Source organism: Staurois parvus, unplaced genomic scaffold (genome assembly GCF_062004578.1).
Source record: "Staurois parvus isolate SC_StPar_1 unplaced genomic scaffold, SC_StPar_1.0 ptg000382l, whole genome shotgun sequence".
Taxonomy (NCBI): domain Eukaryota; kingdom Metazoa; phylum Chordata; class Amphibia; order Anura; family Ranidae; genus Staurois; species Staurois parvus.
This window is the reverse complement of record NW_028318178.1, coordinates 118,351-146,308: the sequence shown is the minus strand read 5'-3', so window position 1 is coordinate 146,308 and position 27,958 is coordinate 118,351. Positions and strand designations below refer to the sequence as shown.

General features: G+C 42.6%; 1 protein-coding gene across 1 annotated transcript in view; it reads right to left on the bottom strand.

Annotated features, from left to right (window-relative positions):
• Nucleotides 1-1,678: 1,678 nt before the first annotated feature.
• Nucleotides 1,679-27,958, bottom strand: part of LOC149455910 (uncharacterized) — a 29,651-nt gene continuing 3,371 nt past the window's right edge. The window contains exons 2-5 of the mRNA XM_089685726.1: nucleotides 21,991-22,374; nucleotides 18,353-18,454; nucleotides 7,777-7,830; nucleotides 1,679-1,821 (exon numbers count right to left, since the gene is read on the bottom strand). Coding sequence (XP_089541852.1) covers nucleotides 1,766-1,821; nucleotides 7,777-7,830; nucleotides 18,353-18,454; nucleotides 21,991-22,374 — 596 coding nt within the window. The 3' untranslated portion in view covers nucleotides 1,679-1,765. The remainder of the gene's footprint in view (nucleotides 1,822-7,776; nucleotides 7,831-18,352; nucleotides 18,455-21,990; nucleotides 22,375-27,958) is intronic.

Here is a 27,958-nt window from a genome sequence, read left to right as displayed (position 1 = left end):
CGTTTATAAGCGTTTGCAAAATTTTTTAAACTCTTCCAGTTCTCGATGCTGTCCAGAGCCCTTTTTCATCATGAAAAATGCATGCAAAGTGTTTTCAAGGTACTCAGATGGACAAAACACTGAACACAGGATGTTCCTACCAAGCTTGTCACACATTGTAATGACCAATTCACACCTCAGACCTCTCCCACCCTTGGAAACAAAAGATATGCTAATGACCATTCACACCTCAAATTCCTCATGAAGACCTCCTGCAGGTGAGCTTAATGACTCACTCCACCAGACACCTTTCCTCCCCTTGGAAACAAAAGAAATGTTAATGAGCAACTCACACCTAAGCTAATCTCAACACATACTGCTGTCTCTGCTTCTACTCTCTGTGTTTCTCTGAAACAGTCTGAAATAGTTAATAATTTACCACTTTTCAGTGCATTCTGGGAATTTGGGAGGTTCTCCTGTGCTTATCTTTAAAAAACGCTTCTAAGCGCAAACGCACATAAATGCGCATAAACGCGTTATGCAAACGTGGTTAAACAGACATTTTGTAGCCTACGTTTTCCAGCAGTCAGTTTTCATCGTTCAAAAGTGTCCCATGTATATGGGGCCTTAATTCTGCTGCACAATGGCTTTTTTTATTAGCAGCATTTTAAAGAGTATGTACAGTAATTATATACAAGGAGAAATTTCTGCTTACTTCTTCCTCAAGCTGCCACTAGAAAACTGACTTTTGTTGAGACAGTTGGTGCCAACAGGACCATCAACAGAATGAATTTCAGGAGGTACAGCAAGGATCAGACAAAATCCATGTATAGCAAGCTTTATATAGATGTCCATTAGCTCCCCTACGATATCACAATAGGTCCAATTAATCAACACCTCCCTGCCCTACAAGAAATTGATACATGCCCAGTAGGGGTGTTTGACTAAATTTGAAAAGGTGTGGACTTATTTGGATCAACTTGCAGCGGAAAAACATTCAGTGTGTTGGTGGGTCAGTACTCCACCAGCCACATGTGGCAATCAGCAGTCACAGCCCAAATGTTACATTCACCATGTGGACCACCAAACAGCAACAGGCAGGCACATCCCCAATTCAACATTCAAGCCATCACAACTCTCCAACTGAACTTTGGTTCAGTTTCTATTTTTGACTCATCATGGGGATTGGAGGAATCAGAACTTCAAGTTGCTTTAAGGCAGTTTTGGACTGCAGTAATAATTTCAGGAGCAGTTTTAAAGGAGCAAGGAGCCAGTTGGAGTATAGCCCTAGAGAGGAAAAAGTGTGTTTGACCTTGATTATTGATTAAGGTCCAGTCCAGGAGGTGAGCACATATGTTTCACAGGGTGTTATGCTTGTGTTATGCTTGTGAAATGTGGGTGATCCGTCGAAGTCAAGACTGTGATATCTGGAATTCATTGGTTGTTGACCACACATACATATTTATGGACTTTTTTTGTTTCATCATTTGGGACTCTTTTATTTAAGATAAAGTAACTTAATCTTAAACTTAATTTGAGACTTAACTGTTGAAACTACTCCAAGGATGGATCTGCCCACCATGAAGTACTACCAACCCAAGAACAAAGTAGGAGCCACAAGGAAAAGAAGATGTTTCATCTATTATTATTAATAAGACATAACATCCTGAAGTATCAATGTTGTTTTATTGTCGTATAATATAGTCCTTCATGATTTAAAAGAAACAAATAGGCACTACACAATGTCTTTTTCTGTTTGCCAAGTTTTTATAATTCACAGAAGTATTCAGTCGTGCCAAATCCTGTCATAGATTTCATTTTCTTTCATTACACTTTGATCACCTGTAATAAAATAACAACATATTTATTCATTGAGGAAGTATATTTGTACCTGGCAAAATAACGTTCAGCTGAAAGAATAAGTGCATTTTATTACAGCCTAGTCCCTTTGATACATCATGGGAAGTCAAGTAGGTTTCATATATAGCCATTCACCTTTTTCCTTTTCCTAGCTGTCACTTGAGAATTCTGCTGAAATCAACTTTCCTGCCAGTTCAGATTTCCAGGGAATGCCTTCTACAGATGTCTTTAGGTACAGGGCTACCCGTGGTGTTATATATAAGAAAGTATCTCAAGGCCCTCCAATGTTTACTCTTCCGAGAGGCCCTCCAATATATACTATTCCGAGGTCCCAGAGCTCTATGCTCACCACCCTTCAGGCCTGGAAAGTGGTGCTCTCATGTGAAGGCTGTCCACGGTCTGCTGTCTCCCCTAATGCCCTGGTATGAAATAATCCTTCCATAATCTCCCTAAGTCTAGGGCTTGCACTAAGTATAAGATCAAAGTGGTAATCGACATAGTATCCAACCACTCATTATGCCTTTTTAAATATTTAACATCCCACTGCAACGTCCCTCCTTCCTCTCTTTTTCCTCTATAACATGCAGTTGTCCCATGTTTTCAGGAGCCAATTTTCCCCTGGTACACTCCAACGGATACAATCTGATTTAGAAAGTGTACTTCATCATGACTGCTCTGAAAAGCCTGCCATAGCTCTTTATGCATATCTCCTCATGGTATCCTCCTCTGCGTTATCTTCACTTCGTCAATGTTGAATCCATGATGTGTCTGAGTTAGACTCTAAAAACTGGGAAGTTTAGTGGGACTTCCCATTTAAAATCTTGGTCTTTCTTCGGGATCGTTTTATACAGTTTAAAATGGTTCACAGGGTCTATCTTACTCCATACATGCTACATAGCTTCCAACCCTCCCTCTCTTCAAAAGGCTGGTGTGGCGGCCATCATCCTGGTGATTTTATTCATGTATCTTAGTGTTGCCCTGCAATTTGCACTTACTGGACACACATGGTATCTGTCATTAATTAATCAGGTTGTAGGTAATCCCATTACTCTGTTACCAAGAATCTGTTTGTTGGGCCTGGTGGAAGATTTGGTCCCTACGGTGGCAAAGAGGACGTTGATAGGACATCTCTTATTTTATGCCAGAAAAGCTATCATGTTATCTTGGAAAAAGCATACACCACCTTTCTTTCCTTCTGGAAACAGCAGGTTAATGCCACATTACCGTTAAATCAAGATACTTACCTTCATAGAGGGTGCTCAAAAAAATATAAGATCTGCTCCAAATGGTTAGTGGAACCCTCCCCAGCTTCCAATGTGTAAGCAGGGACGGACTGACCATTTGGAAACTCGGGCACTGTCCGAGGGCCGGGGTCAGTAGGGGGCCCCATGAGATGCCCCTGGTACCTTTTTCATAGGCTTTTTTTAGTTTGGGCAAAAACACAGGGGCCCCATGATCCCCTATTGCCCAGGGGCCCCATGAGTTGTCAGTCCACCCCTGTGTGTAATTGTTTAAGAAGGACCCCTGGTAATTATTTCTGATAGTCTTATCTGTTATACTAGGTGAGCACTAGATGCCTGGGGTTTTTTTTAGTTGTGTGATGAGATGACATGCTTAACATTCCTTTTCCATACACGAGACATGCCTGTACTGTGCTGTTTATTGTTCACTCAGGGCAGTCCCACAGCTTCTTATAGTTGCTAGTTTACTTACATGATGCCCCTGCGTGGGCTAAGTGCCTGAACACGTTTGTGTTGATGTGGTATGTCTTCTTGTATTTCTTTGAAACACCAATAAAAAGATGTTTTAACCGCTTGCCCACCAATCTATAGTAAAACTACTGCTACAGGGCGACAGTGCTACGCAAACTCACGTATACAGCATATATATGTGATTTGCATTCCCAGGTAAGGGGTGCGCACGTGCCATTGGCGGATAGGGATGTCAATCACCTGGTCCTGGCCAGAGATTCCTCGCCGTCACCCAGCAATCGCCGTGTAAAGCTGACAGGGGAGAGACCTGTGTGTAAACACCACAGGTCTCTCTCTCCTGCCAGCAAGGACATGCTGCTTTGTATTTCTCTGCACAGCAGAGAAATAGAAAGCAGCATGTCTCCATAGTAAAACAGCACACATAGTAAAACACACACAGCATACAGTTAACCCTTTGATGGCCCAAAAGTTAACCCCTTCCTGCCCAGTGTCATTAGTACAGTCTCAGGGCTTTTTATTAGCACTGATCACTGTATTAGTGTCACCGGGGATGTCAGTGCAGTTAGTCAGTTCCCACCCAGTGACAGAATGCCTGTGGCAGTCCCACTGTAAGTCGCTGATCGCCGCCATTACTATTATAAAAAAAATAAAAATAAAAATTCCAGTATATATACCGCCATTTGTAGACGCTATAACTGTCACATAAACCAATTAATTTACATGTATTGGGATTTTTTTTTAGCAAAGACATGTAGCAAAATAAATTTTGGCCTAAATTTATGATGAAATTTGATTTTTTCATTTTTTTTTATTGGATATGTTTTATAGCAAAAAGTCAAAAATATTGTTTTTTTTTCTCAAAATTGTCAGTCCTTTTTTGTTTATATCGCAAAAAATAAAAACTGCAGAGGTGATGAAATACCACCAACAGAAAGCTCTATTTGTGGAGCAAAAGGACATAAATTTAATTTATGTGCAGTGTTGCATGACCGTGCAATTGTCAGTTAAAGTAACGCAAAAAATGGCCTGGTCAGGAAGGGGGGTAAATCCTCAGAAAGCATTGCATGTCCCGTTGCAGATCCCTAAGGAAAGGTATGGTCCAAAGGCCTGGGACAAGAATACTACTTTCTCCCTCTCCAAGGACTTTTGTCTGTTCTTTAATGTGCAGCTTTGTGATTCCTAGAACCCAGTTCTAACCCAATAATCAAGCATGTTTTTTCTTTTAAGCTTATTGCACTAGGGCTGCATGATGATGCAAGCCACATGGAATACCTTTACTTATCAAAACACACTTACATTGATGTCTGTTAATTGGAGAAATGTGGAGCCACAGGTAATAACCGATTCCTTCCCCAATTTAGTGCAACCACAGCCAGGCACACCTCATTTCTTCTCTCTCTCTCTCTCTCTCTGGCTCAATAACAGTCTAGGGATTGTCTTTTTATGCTTTTAATGCAGATTAACTTGGATGGGGGTGAGGGAAACATGGGATAACCCAAGAACACTGAACAGCCGGAGGACACTCTACTACTGCACAGTTTCTGAGCATAGGAACAGAACCAGTGGCTGTAATTAAATTTTCAGAAAGCCCATTGCAGAACAAGGAATTACTAATGTCTTCTGAAGGGAAAGGGACTAGAACACAGTCACTAGGGCTCTGAACGCAAGTCAGTACTCACAATGCCACAGGATCATCAGTTGCCTCCTTCTGATATCCACCAAACACTCCTCAGTGAGGGAAGAATATCACAGGACAGCCAGACACCTTTTTTCCAACTTTCAGCAGGTGCTCCTTAGCAAACTCCCCAGATAAAAAATCCCAGGCTAGCACCCTTGAAACAGGCCCCTCAGCTATGCTATGTTCTAGTGAGTTGCTGTAGGGGCAGAGGCCTCTTAGAAAGGGGGACTCCTCCTGCAGGACTGGACCCAGGACCAATTCAATTCCTGCTCAGACTATTTATGGGATCTCCAACCACCTATGGACACACCTCCCCAGGGATTGGATGGGTCCTCATAAATATTCAGACTGCCCTTCTGCTTATCCTCCCACTGTAATTCCAGAACCCTCTAGAATACAGGAAGACAATAGTCAGACCAGCAGCCTGTAAAATAATAAGCAGTATAAAGCAATCAACAGCTGATCCACTGGCTACAGTGGAGGTAAACTAAATTTACCTAGCATCCTATACTCTAACTAGGAGGGTGCTACAAATGTTAAAAATTGTAAGAAAAAAATTTACAGTTTTGACTGTTGTGCTGCATACCTCACAAATTAGTAACATTGAGTGAGATATGTATGTGGCTAGTGAGGCTGATTAATAGTGGCTATATTTTGTGGCTCCAGGAATGTTTGGCTACACCTACCAATACCAAAGGGAGAGAGAAAACCTTTACATAGCACATACTGTAGCATGCCATGTCAGAAAAAGAGTGGTTACAGCATGTTTGTGACTGGTATGTAACATAGGACCTTGGACTATCCATTGCTTGTTTAAAAAAATTAGATGCTTACATGTGGTACCAGAGTCTAGTGAGGTTGAATAATAGTGGCTATATTTTGTGGCTTCAGGAATGTTTGGCTACACCTACTAATATCCGAGTAAGGGAGAGAGGAAACCTTTACATAGTACATACTGTAGCATGCCATGGCAGAAAAAGAGTGGTTACAACATGTTTGTGATAGTTGTGTAACATAGGACCTTGGACTATCCATTGCTTGTTTAACAAAGTTAGATGGTTACATGTGGTACCAGAGTGTACAACATGTTATTAGAAAGTTCTCCTATGTCATGAGATAAACAATGTCATCAGAGAGACTGACATGTTAGACACACTGCCATGTTTGTTAGTAATACTGCCATTAGACTCTGAAATTAGAGACTGCCATGTCATCAAAGAGACTGGCATGTTACCAACGATGCAGTAGTAAAGACACTGTCTTGCTAAAGAGATGGAAGAACTCCAGCCAAAAATAGCAAGTCAAAAATGAAAAGCCCATTAAAAGATAAAATAACAAATTCAGCTTTTGCGGCAATATTCATCTTCAATCCAGAGATGTCCTCAGACTGTTAGTCAGCATCATGCAACCCATTTTCCCTGAGCCCAGATTGTCCTGGACTTATCCCAGCCTTGACTGGACAGTGAAAGGTGAAGCAGCACAGTAATGAGCTCAACTCCGTCACTCTGCTTTCTCTTCCTATCAGCATGCTTCTTATCAACACATAAACTCTTTGGCTGCTTGTACTTGCACTTATGCCTGTCACATTCCATGTGTGTTTTATATCTGCCTAAATTTTACATTAACCACTTCCTGTCCACCCTATAGCAGAAATACTGCAGCACGGGTGCGCAAAATCACGTATATTTATACAGGATTTTATATTTCCGGGTAGGAGGCACGCACCATTCGCGGCAGCGGCTGTCAATTACTAAAAGAGAATATACCTAATCTGCTAAGCCTCAGTCTGTGCAAAGGAAATGTTGCAAACACTGGTGAGCATGGTGACTCAGAGGGCAGAGCTGGGCATTGCTAGATTCCTAGTTCCAGTTCTCACCAGGGCTCTTTCTTCATGGTTTCTTCATAGTGATATACAGCAAGCTGTAATTTCTTATTTTTTTATAAGTAACAAATTTTATTAATTTTCAAAAGAAGCTTCTTGTACAACATACAACAAAAAAGGAATAATGGCCACACGCAGGCAGGTAAAAATTATAACAGTGTCTGATGAACAATAGTTATATCAATAGCATATAATGAGAAGGCTTAGCTCAGAAAAGGCAACCCTAGATCAGAGATGTTAGGCTGGCCATAGACGGGCCGTTTATTGGCCGAATTGTTGGCCGATAAATGAAAAATCAGTCGGCCCCGTTGCCGATGCTGCCACCAATGTCCACGAAAAACAGCCGTTTTTTGTGGATTTTCCAGCATGACCAATAAAAATAAACGAGAAGATCCATGAAAAAGGGCCAACAGGCTGGCCCCACTAACGGCGTGAATATCGGCCGATTTTTTTCGTGCGTACGAAAATTCGGCCGATAAACAACCCATCTATGACCTGCAATACAGTTAATCAGATAGCTCTTTTTTACAGGTTATCCGTAACATAGAGAATATGACCGTCCACCTTGAAGAAAGCTGTAATTTCTTTGGTGACTGATTTAGTATTCTCTAACAACCAATAAAGAATTAGTCAGAGTTGTATGATTATTAAATAAATAAACTTACAGATTGTTGTAGTAACTGTGTCTGTGCGTGCTTCACAGTTTTGAGTTCTGCAACCTGATGGGAAAAATATAATCATCCACATTATAATCATTGTACGTTCAAAGTGATTCCTAATCATATAACAACCTGTACTTCTCCACTTTACGCACCAGCTGAAAATCTATCTGTGTGAGTATCTATCTATTTATATACAGATATACATTGGGTCATAATGTAATTTTCTATATGTTATGCACTGTGTCCTCATTTTTGCAAAATATCAATAGATTCTGACCCATAACCAGCTAATGTGGAAGTTTGTTATAGCATTTTCTCCTGGACAGGTGTTTCTGGGCTCCTAAAATTAAAGAAAGCAAAAGGACAGAAGGGAGGGTTATTTGGCTTTAGATCTGCTTTTATTTAGCTATTAATGCACACATCATTTCTGGAGTTCTAGTAATTGCAAAGCATGAAAAAAACAGAAGACTATGCATCTTTCAATGATGTTGTGTGCATTTGTGTGAAGATGTGCTTCCTCCACATTCGCTACAGTCACTTCAAAGAAATATAGAGCTACCCCTGAAAGAGGCACTGGATTTTGGGCCTTTTCCCCCCAACACAGCACCCACAGCCAGGCAATAGGAATTTTACACACACTGCAAATGGCTCCAGAAATCAGTGCAGGGGTTTTGGTTCTTTGTTTTGTTTTATTTTTGGGTAGAACTTGGATAGGGATTAGGGGAACATGGGAGGCCCCAACTGATGCTTATTTACAAACGATTGAGAAACTGCTAAAGTCTCTGGGTGTTGTAGACTGCTTCAAACTGAGCTGCACACTGTGACGGAGAGCAGAACTATAAAATATAAAAGTCAGCTTGTCTGCTTAATTAAATCTAGGAGTTCCTGTGCCCCACAGGGGGTGGGAGATGAGGTTGATCTCAGTGGAAGGCACAGACAGCAAGGTGTCCTGCAGCTGAAAAAGCCAGACGTGTTGGCACTGGGTGTTTGAGGTTTGGTGAATTGAAGGGACAATATATTTTTCCCTATGCTGGCAGAAAGGCTCAGACCTTTTTTCTGAGTTTACTCCTGTGATGAACACACAGGAGCTGAGGGCTGCAAGTATTCCTAGAAGAAAGTTAGAAGCTAAGCAGAACTGCTGAGAAAGATAGTCTTGTATGGTTTGTGCTTCGCTTTCTGCCCACATGAAAGAAAAATATATTTGAAATATATTTTAAACATATACTTCCCAAATATATTGCCATATAGTTGAAATACCACAATTTTGGCCATATTCAATATATTTCAAAATATATATATACTGCATGTTGAAATGCATTTTTTTTACAAAATATATGAAAAATATTTTTTAAAATACATTTCAAATATACTGTATGTCTTTAAAATTTAAAAATATATGTTAAAATTACTTTTTTATATGTTAAAAGAAATATGAAGAATATATTTAAAAAATATATATTTTTAAAATATATATTTTCAGATTTTTTTTAACATATAAAAAAGTAATTTTAACATATATTTCTACAAATATTTGGAAATGCATTCCAAAAATGTAGATTTGTATTTTTAAAGACATACAGTATATTTTAAATGTATTTTTAAAAATATTTTTCACATATTTTGTAATAAAAATGCATCTCAACATGCAAAATATATATATATATATAAATATATATATTTATTTATTGAAATATATTTTGAAATATATTGAATAAGGCCAAAATTGTAGTGTATCAAATATATGTCAATATATTTGGGAAGAATATTTTTAAAATATATTTCAAATATATTTTTCTTCCATATGGGTGAACTGCGGGGACTTGTAGTTTCATATTGTCTATGAGGCTTCCTGGACACTGGGACTCTGCTCTCCTCTCTGCTCTGAGTGGTCTTGAAGCTGCAGCCAGGACAACACAGCCGTTTGAGGACCTGTGATGAGTAGGTGAAGTTCCTGGGACCCTGAGTGTTGCCTGCCCCCTGAAGAGCCATGTCACCCCCTCACCTTATCTAAGTCCTACCACCCCCTTATCTATAACCCAGCCCTCCAGGGTCACTGTGGATCGCTGGTGTTATGAATGTAGACAACCCGTGCATTTTCATGCCCAAGATACATCCACCCTCCCCAGACCCAAACCCCTCGCCCTGCTCTCGATGTGCAGCTGGTGCCAGGAGGAAAGAGCCTCTCACCATTCCAAAGTGAATGGATGCCTCCAAGAGCAACTGACACCCCTCAAGGAGTCTAAGGAGTTTGTGCACTTACTCCAAGCTACCCCGAGAAGGGGCAGCAGCATTTGTAGGAGGTCTCCATAGACGGCAGAAAGGTTATTGGTTTCCGTGACACAGGTGCCTTCCTGACAATTGTGGATCCCTGTGTATTGAATCTTGCAGTGATCAATCAAGACCCTGGCATTTCTATTGAACTAGCGGGGGATGCCAGGAAACATATTCTGGGGGCTATAGTTCAGCTGGATTATGGTTTTGGGGAAAAACTTTGTTCCGTTGGGGTAATGCCAGGCCTACCTGCTGATGTTCTGCTGGGGAATGATCCTGGAGAACTTGATTGACAATTTCTGGGGAGTGTGACCCAGAGCCACTCTCTGGGAATGGAACAGAAGACTAGAACATAATTGAGGCCAGACACACATTTATCAAGGACTTACCCTGTTAACTATGTAAGGCCTCATGTAACCCCTGCCAAAAGCCCAATGATTCAGGGAGCCTCCCGGGGTTCTCAAAACAGGTGGAGAGATACAGGAAGGGCACACCAGCCCCAAAGTTGCACTTGCAGACAGAGGGGGCACATGCAGGCCAATTGTCCCAGGAGACGTAGGAAGAACTCCACAGCCTCACTTTGGTGTAGAGATAATGTCAGTAGCAGGGGCGTACTGACCATTTGGAAACTCGGGCACTGCCCGAGGGCCCAGGGTCAGCATGAGATGCCCCTGGTATCTTTTTCATAGGCTTTTTTGACTTTGGGCAAGGACACAGGGGCCCCATGATCCCCTATTGCCCGGGGGCCCCATGAGTTGTCAGTCCGCCCCTGGTCAGTAGACTGAGTTATCTTTACAGGGGTTCAAATGTGCCCATAAGCCAACATTCTCCATACACCCACATGATGCCCTGCTGGAGTGAGCTTCAATACACACTTAACCATCAGATAACAAGCAGTTATACTGTATGAACACTTAGATGGTTCTGCTGGGGAACTGCTACATGTACCTTGCACAAGGCCTGTTAAGGCCTCTTGCAGGTACATGTTTTAAAAAAGGGGGAGGGGTTGTGACAGAGAGCAGAAATATTATTTTATTTTTGTGTTGTTTTGTTGAACCTAACAGTGTGTTAAGCAGTCAGCTTGTCTGCTTAATTAAATTTAGGCGTTCCTGTGCCCCGCAGGGGGTGGCAGATTAAGTTGATCTCATCAGGAGGCACACACAGCAAGGTGTCTGGCAGCTGGAAAAAGCCAGATGTGTCTGCATAAGGTGTTTGAGGTTTGGTTGAATTGAAGGGACAATATATTTTTCCCTATGCTGGCAGAAAGACTCACACCCTTTTTCTGAGTTTACTCCTGTAATGAACACACAGGAGCTGAGGGCTTCAAGTCTTCCTAGAAGAAAGTTAGAAACTAAGCAGAACTGCTGAGAAAGATAGTCTTGTATGGGTTGTGCTTCGCTTTCTGAACTGCTGGGTATTGTAGTTTCATATTGTCTATGTGGCTTCCTGGACATTGGGACTCTGTTTTCCTCTCTGCTCTTCCTGTAACTGTTCTCTGTGTGGTCTTGAAGCTGCGGCCAGGACAACACTTCTGTGGACCCTGAATTGCTGCCCTGTGCCCCTGGACTTTGCTGTACCAGTCTGTGACCTGCGACTCACTGTGCCTGGATGGATTTTTGCTTTTGACTTTTGAACCTAACCCTATTCTGTCCAGAACCTTTTGCCCTGTGTGCTGGACTTAACCCTACTCTGCCTGGAACCCTTTTGCCCTGTGTGCTGGACTTAACCCTTTTGTCTGCCAGAGTCCTGCCATCCCTGTAGTGTGTTTAGCCCGGTGTTACAGATTTACCACTTTGCCTACCAGAACTCTGCTTTCCTTGCCTTTCAATAAAAGCCTTGTGTGTATTCCTGCTCTCCGTGTGTGTTCTGTTCCACCCACTCCTCTGTCACACACACCAACAGGAATGATGACACAGCATGTAAAATGAACAAAAGTTCCAAAATGTCAAATTTGTGCACACAGCACCTGGCTGTATTGCATGGCACCTGACTGCTCTTGATCCAAGCTAGAGATATTGGGAGGTGCTCCTGGCTGTCTTGCACTGCACTCATGCTGTGTCCTAGGTCCCAGTCATGTGTGATCTTGAACTACACTATCTTCTCTATGGCTTTGGGTATGTTGGCTGGTAGGTACTCAATCCTTTTAAACCGCTCCTTGAATCCAGAGTGCTGCTGCATGGATCTTGCTGCTGTACAGGCTGATTCTGGCTTGGAGTCCTTAGCTAAGCCTAGCTGGAACTAAGGCTGAGTGATATCCTGGAGCCTTCTTCTTCTCCCTTTTTCTCTCTCTGGCTTCTCCCTCTCTTTTCTGCCACAGTGGCAGAGCCCCCAGCACAGGGGGTCCCTCCAGACAATTGGACCCCAGATTCTGCTCCCAGACTACCAGGTTTCTTGGTTTTTATGGGTCGTTTCCACACCTCCTCGGCCCTGCTTTCCCGGGATTGGTGTAAATTCCATAAATATTCAGGCTACAGCCTCTGCCCCTTACTCGCTAGATTCTGGCACAATCCAGAAAGTTCCAGAAGACAGGGGGAGGTAACAAGATCATAGTCTGTGAAGGTCTGCAAAGCCTTCCTAACCAATTAACCCCTGCTCCTCTGGCTAGAGAGGAGCTAAAATAATTTACCTAATCTACAGTAGCAACCTAGGAGAGTGCTACAAAAAAAGTAATATATAAAATGTAAAAAATGTAATTTAACCACTTCCTGTCATAGGACATACCCGAATGTCCCTAGATGGGAAGTTGCAGCGATGACTGAGATATAATTTTTTTTCCCCAGTGACTCTGTGTCTTGTAAAAGTAATCCGAGTGGCTAAAAACCAGGTGGATTACTTTTACAGGCGGCGGTAAGGGGTCATCCCCCCACCTCCCATCGCCTTTACGGTGCTCTCCCGTGTGATTGGGGAGCCCGGTAAGGATGTGACTGGCGGCATCCTGTTCCTGAGACACAGTGGGAGGAACAAATGTTCCTTCCACTGTATGACTTTACCCTCTTGAACAAGCATCAGATCACACTTATCTTTGCGTGATCTGATGCTTTGGAGGCCAGAGGAGAGCTATGGGGTCTAATAGACCCCAGATCTCTCCAAAAAGAGGACCTGCCATGGCCCAGGCTATCACAGGGGAAGTTTACATTCCGCAATATTTCTATCCTGGTTGTAAAGTCCATTGTTCAATAAACGTTTTACTTGATACAATAACCCCTTTTCCCTTTTATCTTTAAATATACTGTATGCAACATAAATTGTCTGAAATATGTCAGGGAAAGGTAATTATGATCTCCACTATGGAGTGTGATTTTCACAGACTGTGGTAAAAGAGACTAATACAGATAATTGTTGCATTACAAAGCTTTGTGATAACTCTACTTGGCTTGAATGATATACCGGTAATACTTTCAGGATTACAAATATTACCACATAGATTTCAGCTGCAATTATCTGTCAAACAAATCAGCTGATGACACAAACCGAAAATGTTAAAACTGTAATGTGTTACCACTGTGCTGCTATGGTGGGTTCATAAGCAAGGAAAGTAGTGTTTTGAAATAGAACTGCATGTGCAAGTAGACCATTAAAAACATTAATCATGAAAAGAACGACTTGAAAAAGAACAAATTGAAATGATAATCTTCGCACAACCAACATGTAATAGAAGATACAGTAGGGGCTTACTTAACAAACGGGACTACTAGCAGAATGTACCTTAAGGACAAAGAGCCTAAAAGTTACTTAAAAAAACAGGTAGATTGGTAGTTTAGTGAGTATAAATTTAGAATGTGCATGTGTTATATGCTATACAGCAGGGGTATTGAATTACAATTCAAGGAGGTCCGGTCACTAAAAGTTTCTTCTGGCCAAGGTCCGAATAGGGTGTGCCCATCAGTGTGCCCCCTTACATTAGATGTCACCATCAGAGTGCAACTTCACATCATGTATTCCCATCACATCAGGTGTGCCCATCAGAGTGCTCCTTTACATCAGTTGTCCCCATCAGAGTGCCCCTTTACATCAGATATTCCCGCCAGAGTGCCCCCTTACACTCAAAGTACCCCATCAGAGTGCCCCTTTCCATCACATGTGTCAATCAGACTGCCCCTTTCCATTACATGTGCCCATTAGAGTGCCCCTTTCCACAGTATGTGCCCCCTTAACATAATATGTGCCCATCAGAGTATCCCTCAACATAAAAGATGCCCATCAGAGTGCCCCTTAACATAAAATGGGCCTGTCAGAGTGCCCCTTAACATAAAATGTGCCCATCAGAGTGCCCCTTAATATAAAATAAGGGGCATGCTGATGGGCACATTTTATGTTAAGGGGCACTCTGATGAGCACATTTATATTAAGGGGCACTCTGAGGGGCCCATTTTATGTTAAGGGGCACTCTGATGGGTACATTGTATGTTAAGGGGCACTCTGATGAGCACATTTATATTAAGGGGCACTCTGATGGGCCCATTTTATGTTAAGGGGCACTCTGATGGCTACATTTTATGTTAAGGGTCACTCTGATGGGCACATTCTGTGTTGTGCCCATCAGAGTGCACCTTAACATTAAATGTGCCCATCAGCGTGACTCTTTAACATTAAATGTGCCCATCAGAGTGCCCCTTAATATAAATGTGCTCATCAGAGTGCCCCTGTAAGACTACACCCTACCTTGAGGGCAGACAGGAGCTGTGCCAGGATCCTTGCTGAAGGATGCTTGTGTACAGGCAGGGAGTGGGAGCCAGAGAGACAGTGATCTGCAAAGGGACAGGGCGCACACATGATGTCATCAGTTGCTGTGACGACCGCCCTGCTCAGCGGTGGATCTGTCATTGTGGGCTGGTGGTCCAGAAAGGAGCGCTGCTAGGGTCGTTCTTGGACCGAGGTCCACCATTTAGTGACCACTGCTATACAGCATATACTATGAACAAAGCCTCAAATTGGTCCTACTCATGTAGTAGATGCAAAGCGGCATTTTTCTGATTTTTTTTGTGATAGAATGGATAACACTCGAAGGCATCTACAGTAGGCTTTATTAAGTTTTTGCTGTAATCTGTGCACCTATTAGGGAAATTTTCCCTCAGTTTCCATTGAATAGGCTCCTATTCCCGTGAATAGGCTCTTTTTGATAGGAACACGTACAACAATACAATCAATTTTACAGTGAGAAATGGTTAGAACCTTTGGGTTTTTGCTGTGGCCTAGTTGAAGAATGACATGCTGATTTGTCTGTAGTTCCTCTATAAAATGACTCTAAACTCTGGTTTAAAAAAAAAAAAAACCTCAGTAATTTCCCTTTTGTTTCTCTCATCCTCCCCCAAACCACTTAATTCCTTTATTTTGAGGCTGTGATTTGACTTCCTGTTATGCCTAGTGTAACACCCTGCTAGTTAGGTGCTAGGATGTGTATAGTTAGGATAAGTATAGCTGTGTTTCTCTGCTTACCAGAGAGAATGTTATGTAAATTCAGTGTTGTACAGTATTCTGCTTAACAGAGTGCTATAATTGATTAGTCAGGTCTGCTCATGATGCTCTGGTGTTGTTTGAGTTTGTCTGGGTTCCACCTGCCTTCAGGAAGCTATGAGAGCCTTCCAGAACATAGGTAGGGGCTAGGCAAGTGAATAGCATGAATATGGATATGGTCCTGGCCAATTGCAGTGGAGGGTGGCCCCGTTGCAAACTGGGAGTGATATTTATGTTCTGTGGGCACATGGGTTCAGAGTCTTTCCCTGGAGAGGATTGCAACAAGCCAGGTTGGAGGCAGGCTTGCCTTGCCTGGCACTTGTTGCCATGCGGGCCATGGGTGGGCGACCTGAGGGCCTGAAGTTAGGAAGAGTGACCCTGGTTCTACAGTGAACTGACTGAGGGGAACTGTCTGCCAAAGATCTGTCTGGTATCACTGGAGAGAGTTGCTTGGAAGATTGGAGGGAGGCTGCCATTCTGCACTTGGACTTGTGATTACAGACATTGAAAGAACTTGGGGACTATGCGTACTTTGCTACCCCTCTGGTGCCTGATAGTCAGCATGGGTCTGAGGAAAAAAGTGAACACTGGCTGGTGTTCCAAAGAGCTTGTCCAACTACTACTACTACTGCTGCTAAAAGCACTTTGCTCACTCCTAAACTACTTGTTGCTACACTTTAAAGAGAAGTCTGCTACATTCTTTCAGCCAGGACTTCAACAGTGATTAAATAATAGATCTCCTCAGTTGTGAATAGTTCTAATTTTGGAGTATCCTACTGAATTCCTAATCCTTATCCCAATAAAACAAAAATAAAACAATCACCCCTAGACTGGTCATTGAAGACAAACGAAAGAGTGTGTGTACCTGGCTGTGTTAAATTATTTGAGCCTGGCTGTGGGACAAAGCATGGGGAGACCTGGGCAAAAATACAAGCGGGGGTAGTGATACACTAGTACACCCAAAGAGAAAATTGGACAAAAAAACACTATCCGAGCAATCATCCGATAATCTGATCGTTAGTACACAGCTTTCAAGAGCTGATCACGGCAGTTCATGTGGAATTATCTGAAGGGACAGGCACAAAAAATGTTCTCGTAAGATAATACAACAAACGATTTTTGTTTAATCAATACAGGATTCGTCCGTAAAAAAAAACATTACATCATTGCTGAAAGCTGTATTCTGTTTTATGAGAACTTTTGTAACTCTAGTAACCTATTTGTTTTTGATATGTGCCTACAATGGAAAAAAAACAAAAAACAGACAATTGTTCACCCGATATTCTCATCATGTGTACCAGGCTTTAGATGGGTCTATGTTTGTTCTCCATGGTCCCACTGTATGTAGGAAAGTAGCCATCCTCTTTTGCTCAATCCCTAAATGAGCTAGGGACTAGGGACTATGAACTATGGGATTTGTTGTGTGTATAGAGAAGTGCACATGACTGCAACTAACCACTGCTTATTCCAAACAAATACAATTGAGGGGTTAAAATAAAAGGTTTGGGAGCTCATGGTCGACATTACAAGGAGGTAAAAAAACACATTAAGAAACAATTATAGATTACAGAGCCATTAGTAGATATTGTAAATTATGTTAAGTAGATATAGTGTATGGATTATTTTTGGAGAATAAGGATATAATTTAGTCACTTTAAAGTGATTGTAAAGCCTCAAAAATGTTTTATTAAAATAACAAACAAGTCATACATACCTGATCTGTGCAGTGGTTTTGCACACAGCAGCCTTGAACCTCCTCCTCTGGGGTACCCCCTCAGTGCTCCAGGCTCCTCCTCATCTCTGCGGGCCTGTGGGTTTGCTCCTGAGCCACCCTACCTGTATCAATTGACACAGGCAACATAGATTGGTCCTGGCTCCAATTCCTCCTCCTCATTATTTATTTATTTATTCCAGTTACTTATATATATATATATAATTTACACAGGAGCCAGTTAACCCACCAGCATCTCTTTGCAGTGTGGGAGGAAACTGGAGTACCCGGAGGAAACCCACGCAGGCACAGGGAGAACATGCAAACTTCAGACAGGTAGTGCTGTGGTTGGGATTCGAACCAACGGCCCTAGTACTACCAGGTGGAAGTGCTAACCATTTAGACACTGTGCTGCCCTTATGCCATTTGATTGACAGCAGCAGCAGCCAATGGTTGCTGCTGCTGTCTGAGTCTCTGTGAAAAAGAGGAAGAGAAGGGAGGAGAGAAGACTGCAGCTGGGCACTATGCTGGATTGCTCATAAGCTCAGGTTAGGGTTTAGATGGGGGGGGGGGGGGGATAGTAGGGTGTTTTTTTACCTTAATGCAGGGAATGCATTAGGATACCAAAAACACCCAGCCTTTAGAATCACTTTAAGGATTATTCTGTATATGCATTTTAAATTTCAAGATATATGATTTCACTTACCTCACACAAAAAGAAGAAACTTGATTCAGAGAAAAGAGAGTTTACCATAGATGCAGCTAGTAACTTATAAACACTGCAATCTACTGGTTGGAGAATATATCTATACAGAATACTGATGTAGTTTGTGCACAAAATACGAAAAACTGTATTCCAACAATTTTCACTCTTGTAAAGGGAAAAATTATATAACAAGGCCAGACATTTCCTGTTATAATGTCCTGCTAGAGTGAGTACATATGATACACGTTCAACATACCTAGGATAATAGGAAACTACAATGCTCTTTATAGGCTATTAAAAGAGATGGCTAAAAAGCAAGAATATTATATTTGAACAAGAAGCTATAAAGTTATTTGAATTTTAAAAGCAAAAAAATGTTATGTTTGTGAAAATGATTTAACTTTTCAAGTGTGTAAAGAATGGCAGGAAATTCTTACCACTGAACTTCAAAACGCAAACCACAACCACAGCAACCAGTATAAACAAGAGGCCACCACCGATGGTGAGAGGTAACAGCAACTCTTCTGCTAGATCCTTTTCTGAGTTAAAAAAAATATAAAGGTTAATATACAAGCCATACTTACAGTACAACCAATACTGACACATAGAAATAGTGTGTATACATATATATTGTATATACCCTGTGTATACAGTATACAGGTGGAACTCAAAAAATTAGAATACCGTGCAAAAGTTCATTTATTCCTTTAACGCAACTTAAAAGGTGAAACTAATATATGAGATAGACTCATTACATGCAAAGCAAGATAGTTCAAGCCGTGATTTGTCATCATTGTGATGATTATGGCTTACAGCTCATGAAAACCCCAAATCCACAATCTCAGAAAATGAGAATATTACATGCAATCAATAAAACAAGGATTGTACATAGAACAATATCAGACCTCTGAAAAGTATAAGCATGCATATGTACTCAGTACTTGGTTTGGGCCCCTTTTGCAGCAATTACTGCCTCAATGCGGCGTGGCATGGAAGCTATCAGCCTGTGGCACCGCTGAGGTGTTATGGAAGACCAGGATGCTTCAATAGCGGCCTTCAGCTCTTCTGCATTGTTCGGTCTCATGTCTATCATCTTTCTCTTGGCAATGCCCCATAGATTCTCTATGGGGTTCAGGTCAGGCGAGTTTGCTGGCCAATCAAGCACAGTAATCCCACGGTTATTGAACCAGGTTTTGGTGCTTTTGGCAGTGTGGGCAGGAGCCAAGTCCTGCTGGAAAATGAAGTCAGCATCCCCATAAAGCTCGTCTGCGGAAGGAAGCATGAAGTGCTCCAAAATCTCCTTGTAGACGGCTGTGTTGACCCTGGACTTAATGAAGCACAGTAGACCAACACCAGCAGATGACATGGCTCCCCAAATCAACACAGACTGTGGAAACTTCTCACTGGATTCAAGCATCTTGCAGTGTGTGCCTCTCCATTCTTCCTCCATACTCTGGGTCCTTGGTTTCCAAATGAGATGCAAAAGTTGCTCTTATCAGAAAAGAGGACTTTGGACCACTGAGCAACAGACCAGGTCTGTTTTTCTTTAGCCCAGGTAAGATGTTTATGCCGTTCTTTGTTGTTCAGGAGCGGCTTGACAAGAGGAATACGGCATTTGAAGCCCATGTCCAGGATCCATCTGTGTGTGGTGGCTCTTGATGCACTGACTCCTGCCTCAGTCCACTCCTTGTGAAAGTCCCCAACACTTTTGAATGGCCTTTTCCTGACAATCCTCTCCAGGCTGCGGTCATCCCTGCAGCTTGTGCACCGTTTTCTTCCACACTTTTCCCTTCCACATAACTTTCTATTAATGTGCTTTGGGAACATCCAACTTCTTTTGCAATTACCTTTTGAGGCTTTCCCTCCTTATGGAGGGTGTCAATGATGGTTTTCTGCACAACTGTCAGGTCAGCAGTCTTTCCCATGATTGTGATTCCTACTGACTGTGAGAGACAATTTAAAGGCTCAGGAACCCTTTGCAGTTATTATGGCTTAATTAGCTGATTAGAGTGGGACACTTTGAGCCTAGAATATTGCACCTTTTCACAATATTCAAATTTTCTGAGATTGTGGATTTGGGGTTTTCATGAGCTGTAAGCCATAATCATCACAATTATGACAAATCACAGCTTGAACTATCTTGCTTTGCATGTAATGAGTCTATCTCACAGATTAGTTTCACCTTTTAAGTTGTATTACTGAAATAAATGAACTTTTGCACAATATTCTAATTTTTCGAATTTCACCTGTATATATCATACAATAAGGCAGTAGAAGCGGAAAAGATGTGCAAAACGATGGATCCCACAGCATTGTACTAGATCCAGTACTGGCGAATGGCCAAAGCTCATAGCTAACTCTAGTATCCAGCAGAACAAACCTAACATTTATAGCATCCACAGCCACCATCTGGATGTAGGTGGCAAAGCATTACACATAACTTCTCTGGACCAATCACAAATAAAAAGACATTTTTTACCCTAGAGTTCCACTGTGTCTGTAAATCTCTGGTTTTAAAAAATATATATCCAAATGTGTACCCTTAACCATCTATTGCTCTCATCCTCTTTCAAGTCTCAAAGTTTCCAAATTCAATATTTTTACTACTGTGATCCAAATTTATGTTAGAGGGTGGCTACACGTTCACTCTCTATGGTCCCATTGTGTGTAGGAATGTAGCCATATGTTTCTTTTGCTCACACTTATGATAGACTATGGGATGTGTAGTGTGCATAGAACAGTGCACATGATCCCAACTAAGGTGCATTGATTGTTCCCAACATATAGAAATGAGAAGTTTGGAAGCTCACAGAAGATGTTTCAAATAGGCAGAAAAACACAATGATGAAAATTAGATTACAGGACCAATAAGTATTGGATGTTTATGGATTATTTTTGGGGAATAAAGATATTGTTTAGTGTCACTTTAAGCTTTATCCCAAATTATAAAATTATATGATTATCATAGCAAAAATGAAAATCACAGTGCATTAAATGAATCAAGAGCATGCAGAAAAGCAGGAATTGCCTTAAAGGGTAAGTTGAAGCCTGGTAGGCTGAGTCAGCCGTTGGATTCTTTTGTGTCTTAAATATTCCTGCAGTGAGATCTTCCTGCTGTAAATTTTAACTTTTTTTAAGTCTTTGTTTAGTGGATTTTGTAACAGAATTCAACACATACTGTAAATTAAACAGTAAGATAAGTATGCAAGCTGTGGCAGTAGCATCACATTTCTAACTTTTTTCTTGCCCACATGTGCAGATAACATTTTTGGACTATTGCCTTCAGCTGTGCCACTGAGGATAGGATCAGGCACCCACTGGCCCATCCCCCCAAGCACTGCCACTGATCCCATCCCCCCCAAGCACTGCCACTGATCCCATCCCTTCACCAGCACTGCCTCTCATCCTATCCCTCCTTCCCCAAGCACTGCCACTAATCCCATCCCCCCCCCCCAAGCACTGTCACTGATGCCACCCACCAGCATTGCCACTGATCCCATCAACCCCCCAGCACTGTCACTGATCACACTCTCCCCCCAGCACTGCCACTGATTACATCCCCCCTAGCACTGCCATTCATCCCTTTTATCCCCCCCCCCCCGACCATCACCATTGCCACTGATCACACTTTACCCCCCCAGCAACCAATAGGTGAGCGGTAATGATTTACAGTAACCTCTAGCAACCAGTCAGCATGCAGAAATTATGTGCTGTGACCTGTAGCAATTAATCAGTGAGCAGTAGTCATATGCTGTAACTTCTGGCAACCAATCGCAATCGCTGCCTGATCTGCTGCAGTAAATGATTCTGAGTCTAGCTGCCATTTATTTTATGTCTCAGAGCAGGTGAAGAACATAAATACTTTCGGAGGGGGGCCAAGAAAATGTTTGCCCAGGGTCCAATCAATATTAAAGACGGCCCTGACCCCCATGCATAATCAGAAGAAGGCAGCCTTCCTATATCTCACTTTTTAAATATGATCTATGTTTAAACTGTGTTTTAAAAACAATAAAAAAATAATCATTAACATTAATTAATTAATTAGCGCATTGTGTTATACTTTGTGCAGATGTACCTCTGATGAGCAGCTGCAGTATTCTCTTTGCCATTATATAGTTAACTCCATCATATAAGGTGCATGATATATTGCCAATGACCTCTAAATCCACATTTAAAATTGTTATAGAAAAGTTCCCACTCTGGCTTTTATCATACTTTATACGTTGTTTCCAATTTCCCCAGGTTTTCACGTTGGATAGTTGGATTTGAAATTCCAGTAGGTATGTATTTGTGCTTGGAAAACTCCAGATTACTGATGTATCATTGCACTTTGCCTGAGATATCAGTGTTATGTTGAAAAAGCATGGGAGAAATATATCACTGGCTATGTACCCTTCAATGGTAGTATATTGTATATCCTTGTCATCAGTTGTATATGAAGAGTGACAGGTGGAATTTGCTGGAGGAAATATAAAAAACAGTAGTTAATAGCCATAATCTGACAATTTGACCTTCACCTCTGAACACACAGGGCCCTAAACGCAGGTACCACTTCATTTGGTAAAGCTGTTAGCCCCATCCAGCCACAGACTGTTATACTGTAGACTTTGACAGGCTGTCTGCAGTGGGGCTGGATGCTGCATCTGTCCCTCCTGGAGGCACTAAAACAGCAGGAGGGAGGCGCTGCCAAAGTATGGAGCGGTGTACACGGGACCTTATATAGTAGAGGGAGTTACCAATGGGAAATATGTCAGTTTTGGGATGTAATATTGATGAATATCCTTGTGCCAAATTAACAATTTTAGAATATGAGTTCTATGTGGTGTTGTACCAGCTGCGCCAAATCCCCCTAAGTGTCATGTGACATCGTGTGCACCAAAATAATAAAACACTTGCTGCAAAGTTCTGATTTAAAATAGTTGTAAAATATACACCATTTCCAGAGTGGCAGAAATATTTTAGTGGGGAGGGTCAGATGTCGATGATCAGCAATGCAGTAAGGAGAGGTGAGTGAGATGCGTATAAAGGTCCTGCTAGTGAGGTACAGGAAATATAGGAGAGGAGTAAAGTTAGGATGATTCCAGCAGAAGATAAAATAGACTAAAGCTGGCCAGTGGCCATACACTAGTAGAATCTGGTTCAAAATAGTTTGTTTTAAGAATGTTTGTTTGATTTCCTAAGCATTAGTGGGGTCAACTCAGCATTTGTGTTTTGACCAGAGTGATAGCAAAAGTCAAAGGAACAAGATGGAAAATGTTCTCGAATTAACAAATTTCTGACAATGTACTGTATGCGGTTTTGCTCTGACAATTACACTCCAACTGCGACCATACTGTCTGCACCTACAAGCAGAAACCACCATTCTTTCGTGCCCAATCCATGGTGAGCTACAAAATGTTTGTCTAAATTAGTATTCTTATGCGTTCTGTTGAGAATAATGTAAACCCAGGGTTTTATTTCAGCTGGAACTTGGTGGAATTCATCTCCACCAACTCTGGTGCAGGCCTTATGCTCTTTGCTCACCGCTATTACTTAAAAACACAGAAGTCTGGCTTCTCTGTTTACAAGTGACAGCTTGTCTCCCAACGGCTCCCACAGATCCGATCTTCTGAGTGGCTTCCACTAAGTGCAAAGTGGGGACAAGCGAGATGCAGGTGCCTGGGTTGCAGCGTGTGTACCGACACCCCCACTTGATGATCCCCCTGCAAGTGAGAGAGGTGGAGCCATGTACAGTGTGCAGGGAGGTACTAAAGCCAGCTGGGTGCTTCAGCCTAATACAGCAACAAAAGTAAGATATGTGGAAGATGGTGCAGCTTTAAGGGGGGGGGGGAGATGGGGAAGTGGAGGGGGGGTTGCATGCAGAGGTCAGACCTGAGTAGGGGTGAAAGTGAACTGTGAGTGGGGGATGCAGAGGTAAGCAGCTTGGGAAGAAGGCTGATCTCTGCACTCTATGTGTAGTGCACCCCTGAACTCTACACTCTGTGTGTAACCCAATGACCTCTGTACGTAATGCACGCCTGTTATTTACTGCCCCTTTAAGAGTGACGTGAGCCTAGAGAGAGGAGGTGCCAGTGAGAGAAAAGAAATTGTCAATCATGTTCCCCCAGCCACAGCACACCGCCAAGTTGGCTCCATTGACAAGGCAGAAGGGGATGATGAGGTCACTGACCGTACTTGGGTGCCTGAGAGAACAGAGGAGGAAAGTGAGGAGGAGGCCGAAGTCCAACAAGGCAGGATGTGCTCCAGGGGCAGGCATAAGGGCCTATAACCGATGACATCACACGACAGAGCAGATCAAGCATGGCCAAAACACCAGCCACTTGGGCACCACATGCTTGACAAGACATATGACAAGCTACCATACAGTCCGTTGGCAACAGCACCTGAAAGCCCCACATCCCAAAAAAGTGCAGACTTCTTCTTGCTCCTCATCTGGGATCTCTACCTCTACTCCAAAATGTCAGATCTCCTAAACAGCTTCCACTGAGAGGAGTGATGGCACAGCAGTGGTTGCCACAGGTTCTGGCACCCCATCTGATAGCAGTACACCACCTGTGATTTCAGCAGCCAAATTTCGCTACCCCAGTTGCTGAACTGTAAAAAAATATTGTCCCACCCATCCACATGCTCAGCATCTAAATGCTAGCCTGGCCAAATTGGTGGCATTACAACTGCTGCTTTTCCATCTGGTGGACTCTGCCCACTTCGGTGAATTTGTAGAATGTGCTGTACCACAGTGGCAGGTTCCGAAAAGACAATTCTTTCACATAAGGCCATTCCAGTTCCGTACCATCATGTGGAAAGCAATGTTTTGCCCTCTTTGGACAGGGCGATCAGCAGCAAGGTCCACATTACTGCTGACACGTGGTCCAGCAAGCATGGTCAGGGACGTTACATATCCTTCACGGCACACTGGGTAACTTTGCTAGCAGCTGGGAAGGATGCAGGACAGGGTTCAGTGCTGGAGCTTGCTCCACCACCATGCCTCCAAAAAGTGGTGATTCTGCCACCTCTGTCTACTCCACCCCCTCCTCTTCCTCTATGGTCGTCTGAATCAGCAGTGCTCCATAAGCGATCAGGGGGCTACGCAAGCAGTCAAGCTAAAAGATGTCACTTGGTGCTTCAGCTGGTCTGTCTAGGGGACAGGAGCCACACCAGGCCAGAGATTCTGTCGTTGATGCCATTTGTCGTTGTCGTTGACACATGTTCCATGCTTGGCACATCCTGAATTTAGCGGTGCAGCATTTCTTGAACAGGTACCCAGGCTTTCAAGATCTTCTGAGACAGGCCAGAAAAGTCTGTGGCCTTTTACGACGGTCATACACAGCCAGTGTTCAGCTGGCTGAAATTCAATGGGAATTCAACCTGCCCACCAACTGACTTATTTGTGACATGCCCACTTGGTGGAACTCAACTTTGGCAATGCTGCAGTGGCTGCACATGCAGCAGAGAGCCATCAATGAGTACCTGTGTGAATATGGCACAAGGGCAGGCTCAGGGGAGCTTGGCTTCTCTTCACCACACCAGTGGCTGCGGAACAAGGATGCATGCACTGTCCTGTCACCATTTGAGGAGGCCACAAAGATGGTGAGCTATGACACCACATGCACCAGTGACACTATCCCTCTAGTCTTCCTGCTGGAGCACACGCTGCATGGAATCATGGACAGGGCACTTGAGGCAGAACAGCGGGTGGAAGAGGAGGATTTCCTGTCCTCTCAAGGCCCCCTTTATGCAGAAACCATTGCTGCGGGGCTGCAGAACACACAGCAGGAGGAGGAAGAGGAGGAGGAGGATTGCAGTAGCATGGAAGTAGAGGATCACATACAGCAGTCTTCAAGGGGCGGTTTTCAGTCCCCAAGAAACCCAGCCAGGAGTAGTACGTGGCTGGGAGGAGGTAGTTCCTGACAATGTTATCCTAAGTGACCCAAAGGACTCAGAATCTACTGCCTCCTCAAACTTAAGTTGCATGGGCTCCCTGATTCTGCAAACTCTGCGTAAGGACCCAAGGATTCGTGTTATCAAGGAGAGGGATCAACACTGGTTGGCAACCCTTCTTGATCCATGTTACAAGGGTAAAGTTGCAGTCGCAGAGGGAGCAGAGGAGGAAATATCTTGTGGACTCCTTGCAAAAAAATTTGTGTAACACCTTTCTATTTCCTGGACAATGTGTTTCTGGGGCTTTGTTCTGTCAAAGGAAGAGCAGTGGAGAAGGCGGCTGGCGGACCAATGCCTTTAAACAGTTCTTTAGTCCTCAGCTCCCAGGGCTGTTAAGTTTAAGCACCCATTGGCAGTGTCTGCATCATATGATGCAGGATTATCTAGCGGCAAGAGCAAACTTGGAGACCTTTCCAACTGAGCATTCACTGGGTTACTGGGCCTTAAGGATGGATCACTGGCCAAAACTTGCTCAATATGCCATCGAGCTACTGACCTGTCCTGCTTTCTGAATGGACATTCAGTGCTGCTGGAGGTTTTTTGATGGATAAAAAGAGTGCGTCTGTCCATATACTCTGTTGACCAGCTTACATTTATCAAAATGAATTAGTCCTGGAACAACAGCAACTATCTTGCTCCTGATGCTGATGGAACTGAATAAATTTGTTAGGGAACTGGGATCCTTTGAAGACTGCCTATGCTGCCTATCCTATTCCTGAATCCTGATTTTGCTAGCTTCAAACTATTTTTTTGGTTTAGGGCACCACCAACACCCAAGGCCCAATTTTTCGGCACCTGTATCACAGGTGCATGTAATTTCATTTTTTTTTTACCATTTTCTGTGATTGTTAACAGTTTTTAACTGCAGGGCTCATGCATGCACCCAGCAAGAGTAACTGGAGTAACTGTGAGGGGTGACTGTATTCAGGCACCACCAACACCCAAGGCCCAATTTTTCTGCACCTGTTGACAGGTGCATCTAATTTACATTTTTCTCTAATTGTTAACAATTTTTAACTGCAGGCCCATTCCTGTGCCCAGCAATTTAGGTGCATATAATTCGAATTTTTCGAGCAGGGTCCAATCCTGCACTAATCAAATATAACTCTGAAGGGTTACAGTGTGAAGGTACCACCAACTCTTTGCCCGCCAAACACCCCACAATGCACTGCGCTCTTACAGTGCACAGTATCCACCCCACACTATATAAGACAGAGGGGAGAATATTCTCCCCGAAAAAAAACCCCAAAAAATACATAAAGAATAATAATGAAAAAAAAATATAAGCAAAAAATACATTAAAAAATAAATCTGGTATAGATTGGGAAGGGGGGCCCCCCCATGCTGTTTTTTTTTTTTTTTTTATAAACATGTCATTTATAAGATAAATGTCAGTCCTGCTGCAGCAGGTTCTATACATTGTACAGATGTGCAACTTTGCAGGTAGTTTAAGGGGACCCCCCAGGCATGATATTTAAAGAAATTTTTCACATTTTTTTTCTTTAAGCAATGAAAAGTGACTGCCCCTTTAAAAACAGTACTTTTTGAAAAAAACATTTTACACTGATTCATGTCCAACAGGGCAGTACCCAATTCCCCATACCACTTTTATGGCCAATGCCTCTCACATAAGCCTTCAAAATGGGCACTTTTGAATTAGCACGCTCAATTACCATAGACTTGCATTACGTTCAATGTTCGCGGCGAACTTTTGGTCCATTCGAATGTTCTACAGTGAACTGAACCGGGGAGTGTACGGCCCATCACTAGTGGACAACATATTCCCCAATGTGGGAGATCTCTTGTTAACAAAACATACACCTTCCCGAAAATCAGTCACTCTGTGAGATCAGTAAGTACAGTATATCTGTATGATAGGCTTAATATTCTCAAACTCTGAACTCTATTGAGTGCTAAAGACCATAAAGTGGTCATTCAGATTAATCATTTTATCCTTCCTGGATTCACAATCAAATAATTAGGCTCTCTCTCAACATGTTTCTAACTGGTATGGTCTATCAAAATTGGCTCTATGGTAACCCCAACTTACCTTTCATATTGAAAGCTTCTTTCATGAAGCTCTACAAGGTAGAAGAGTTTCTTCT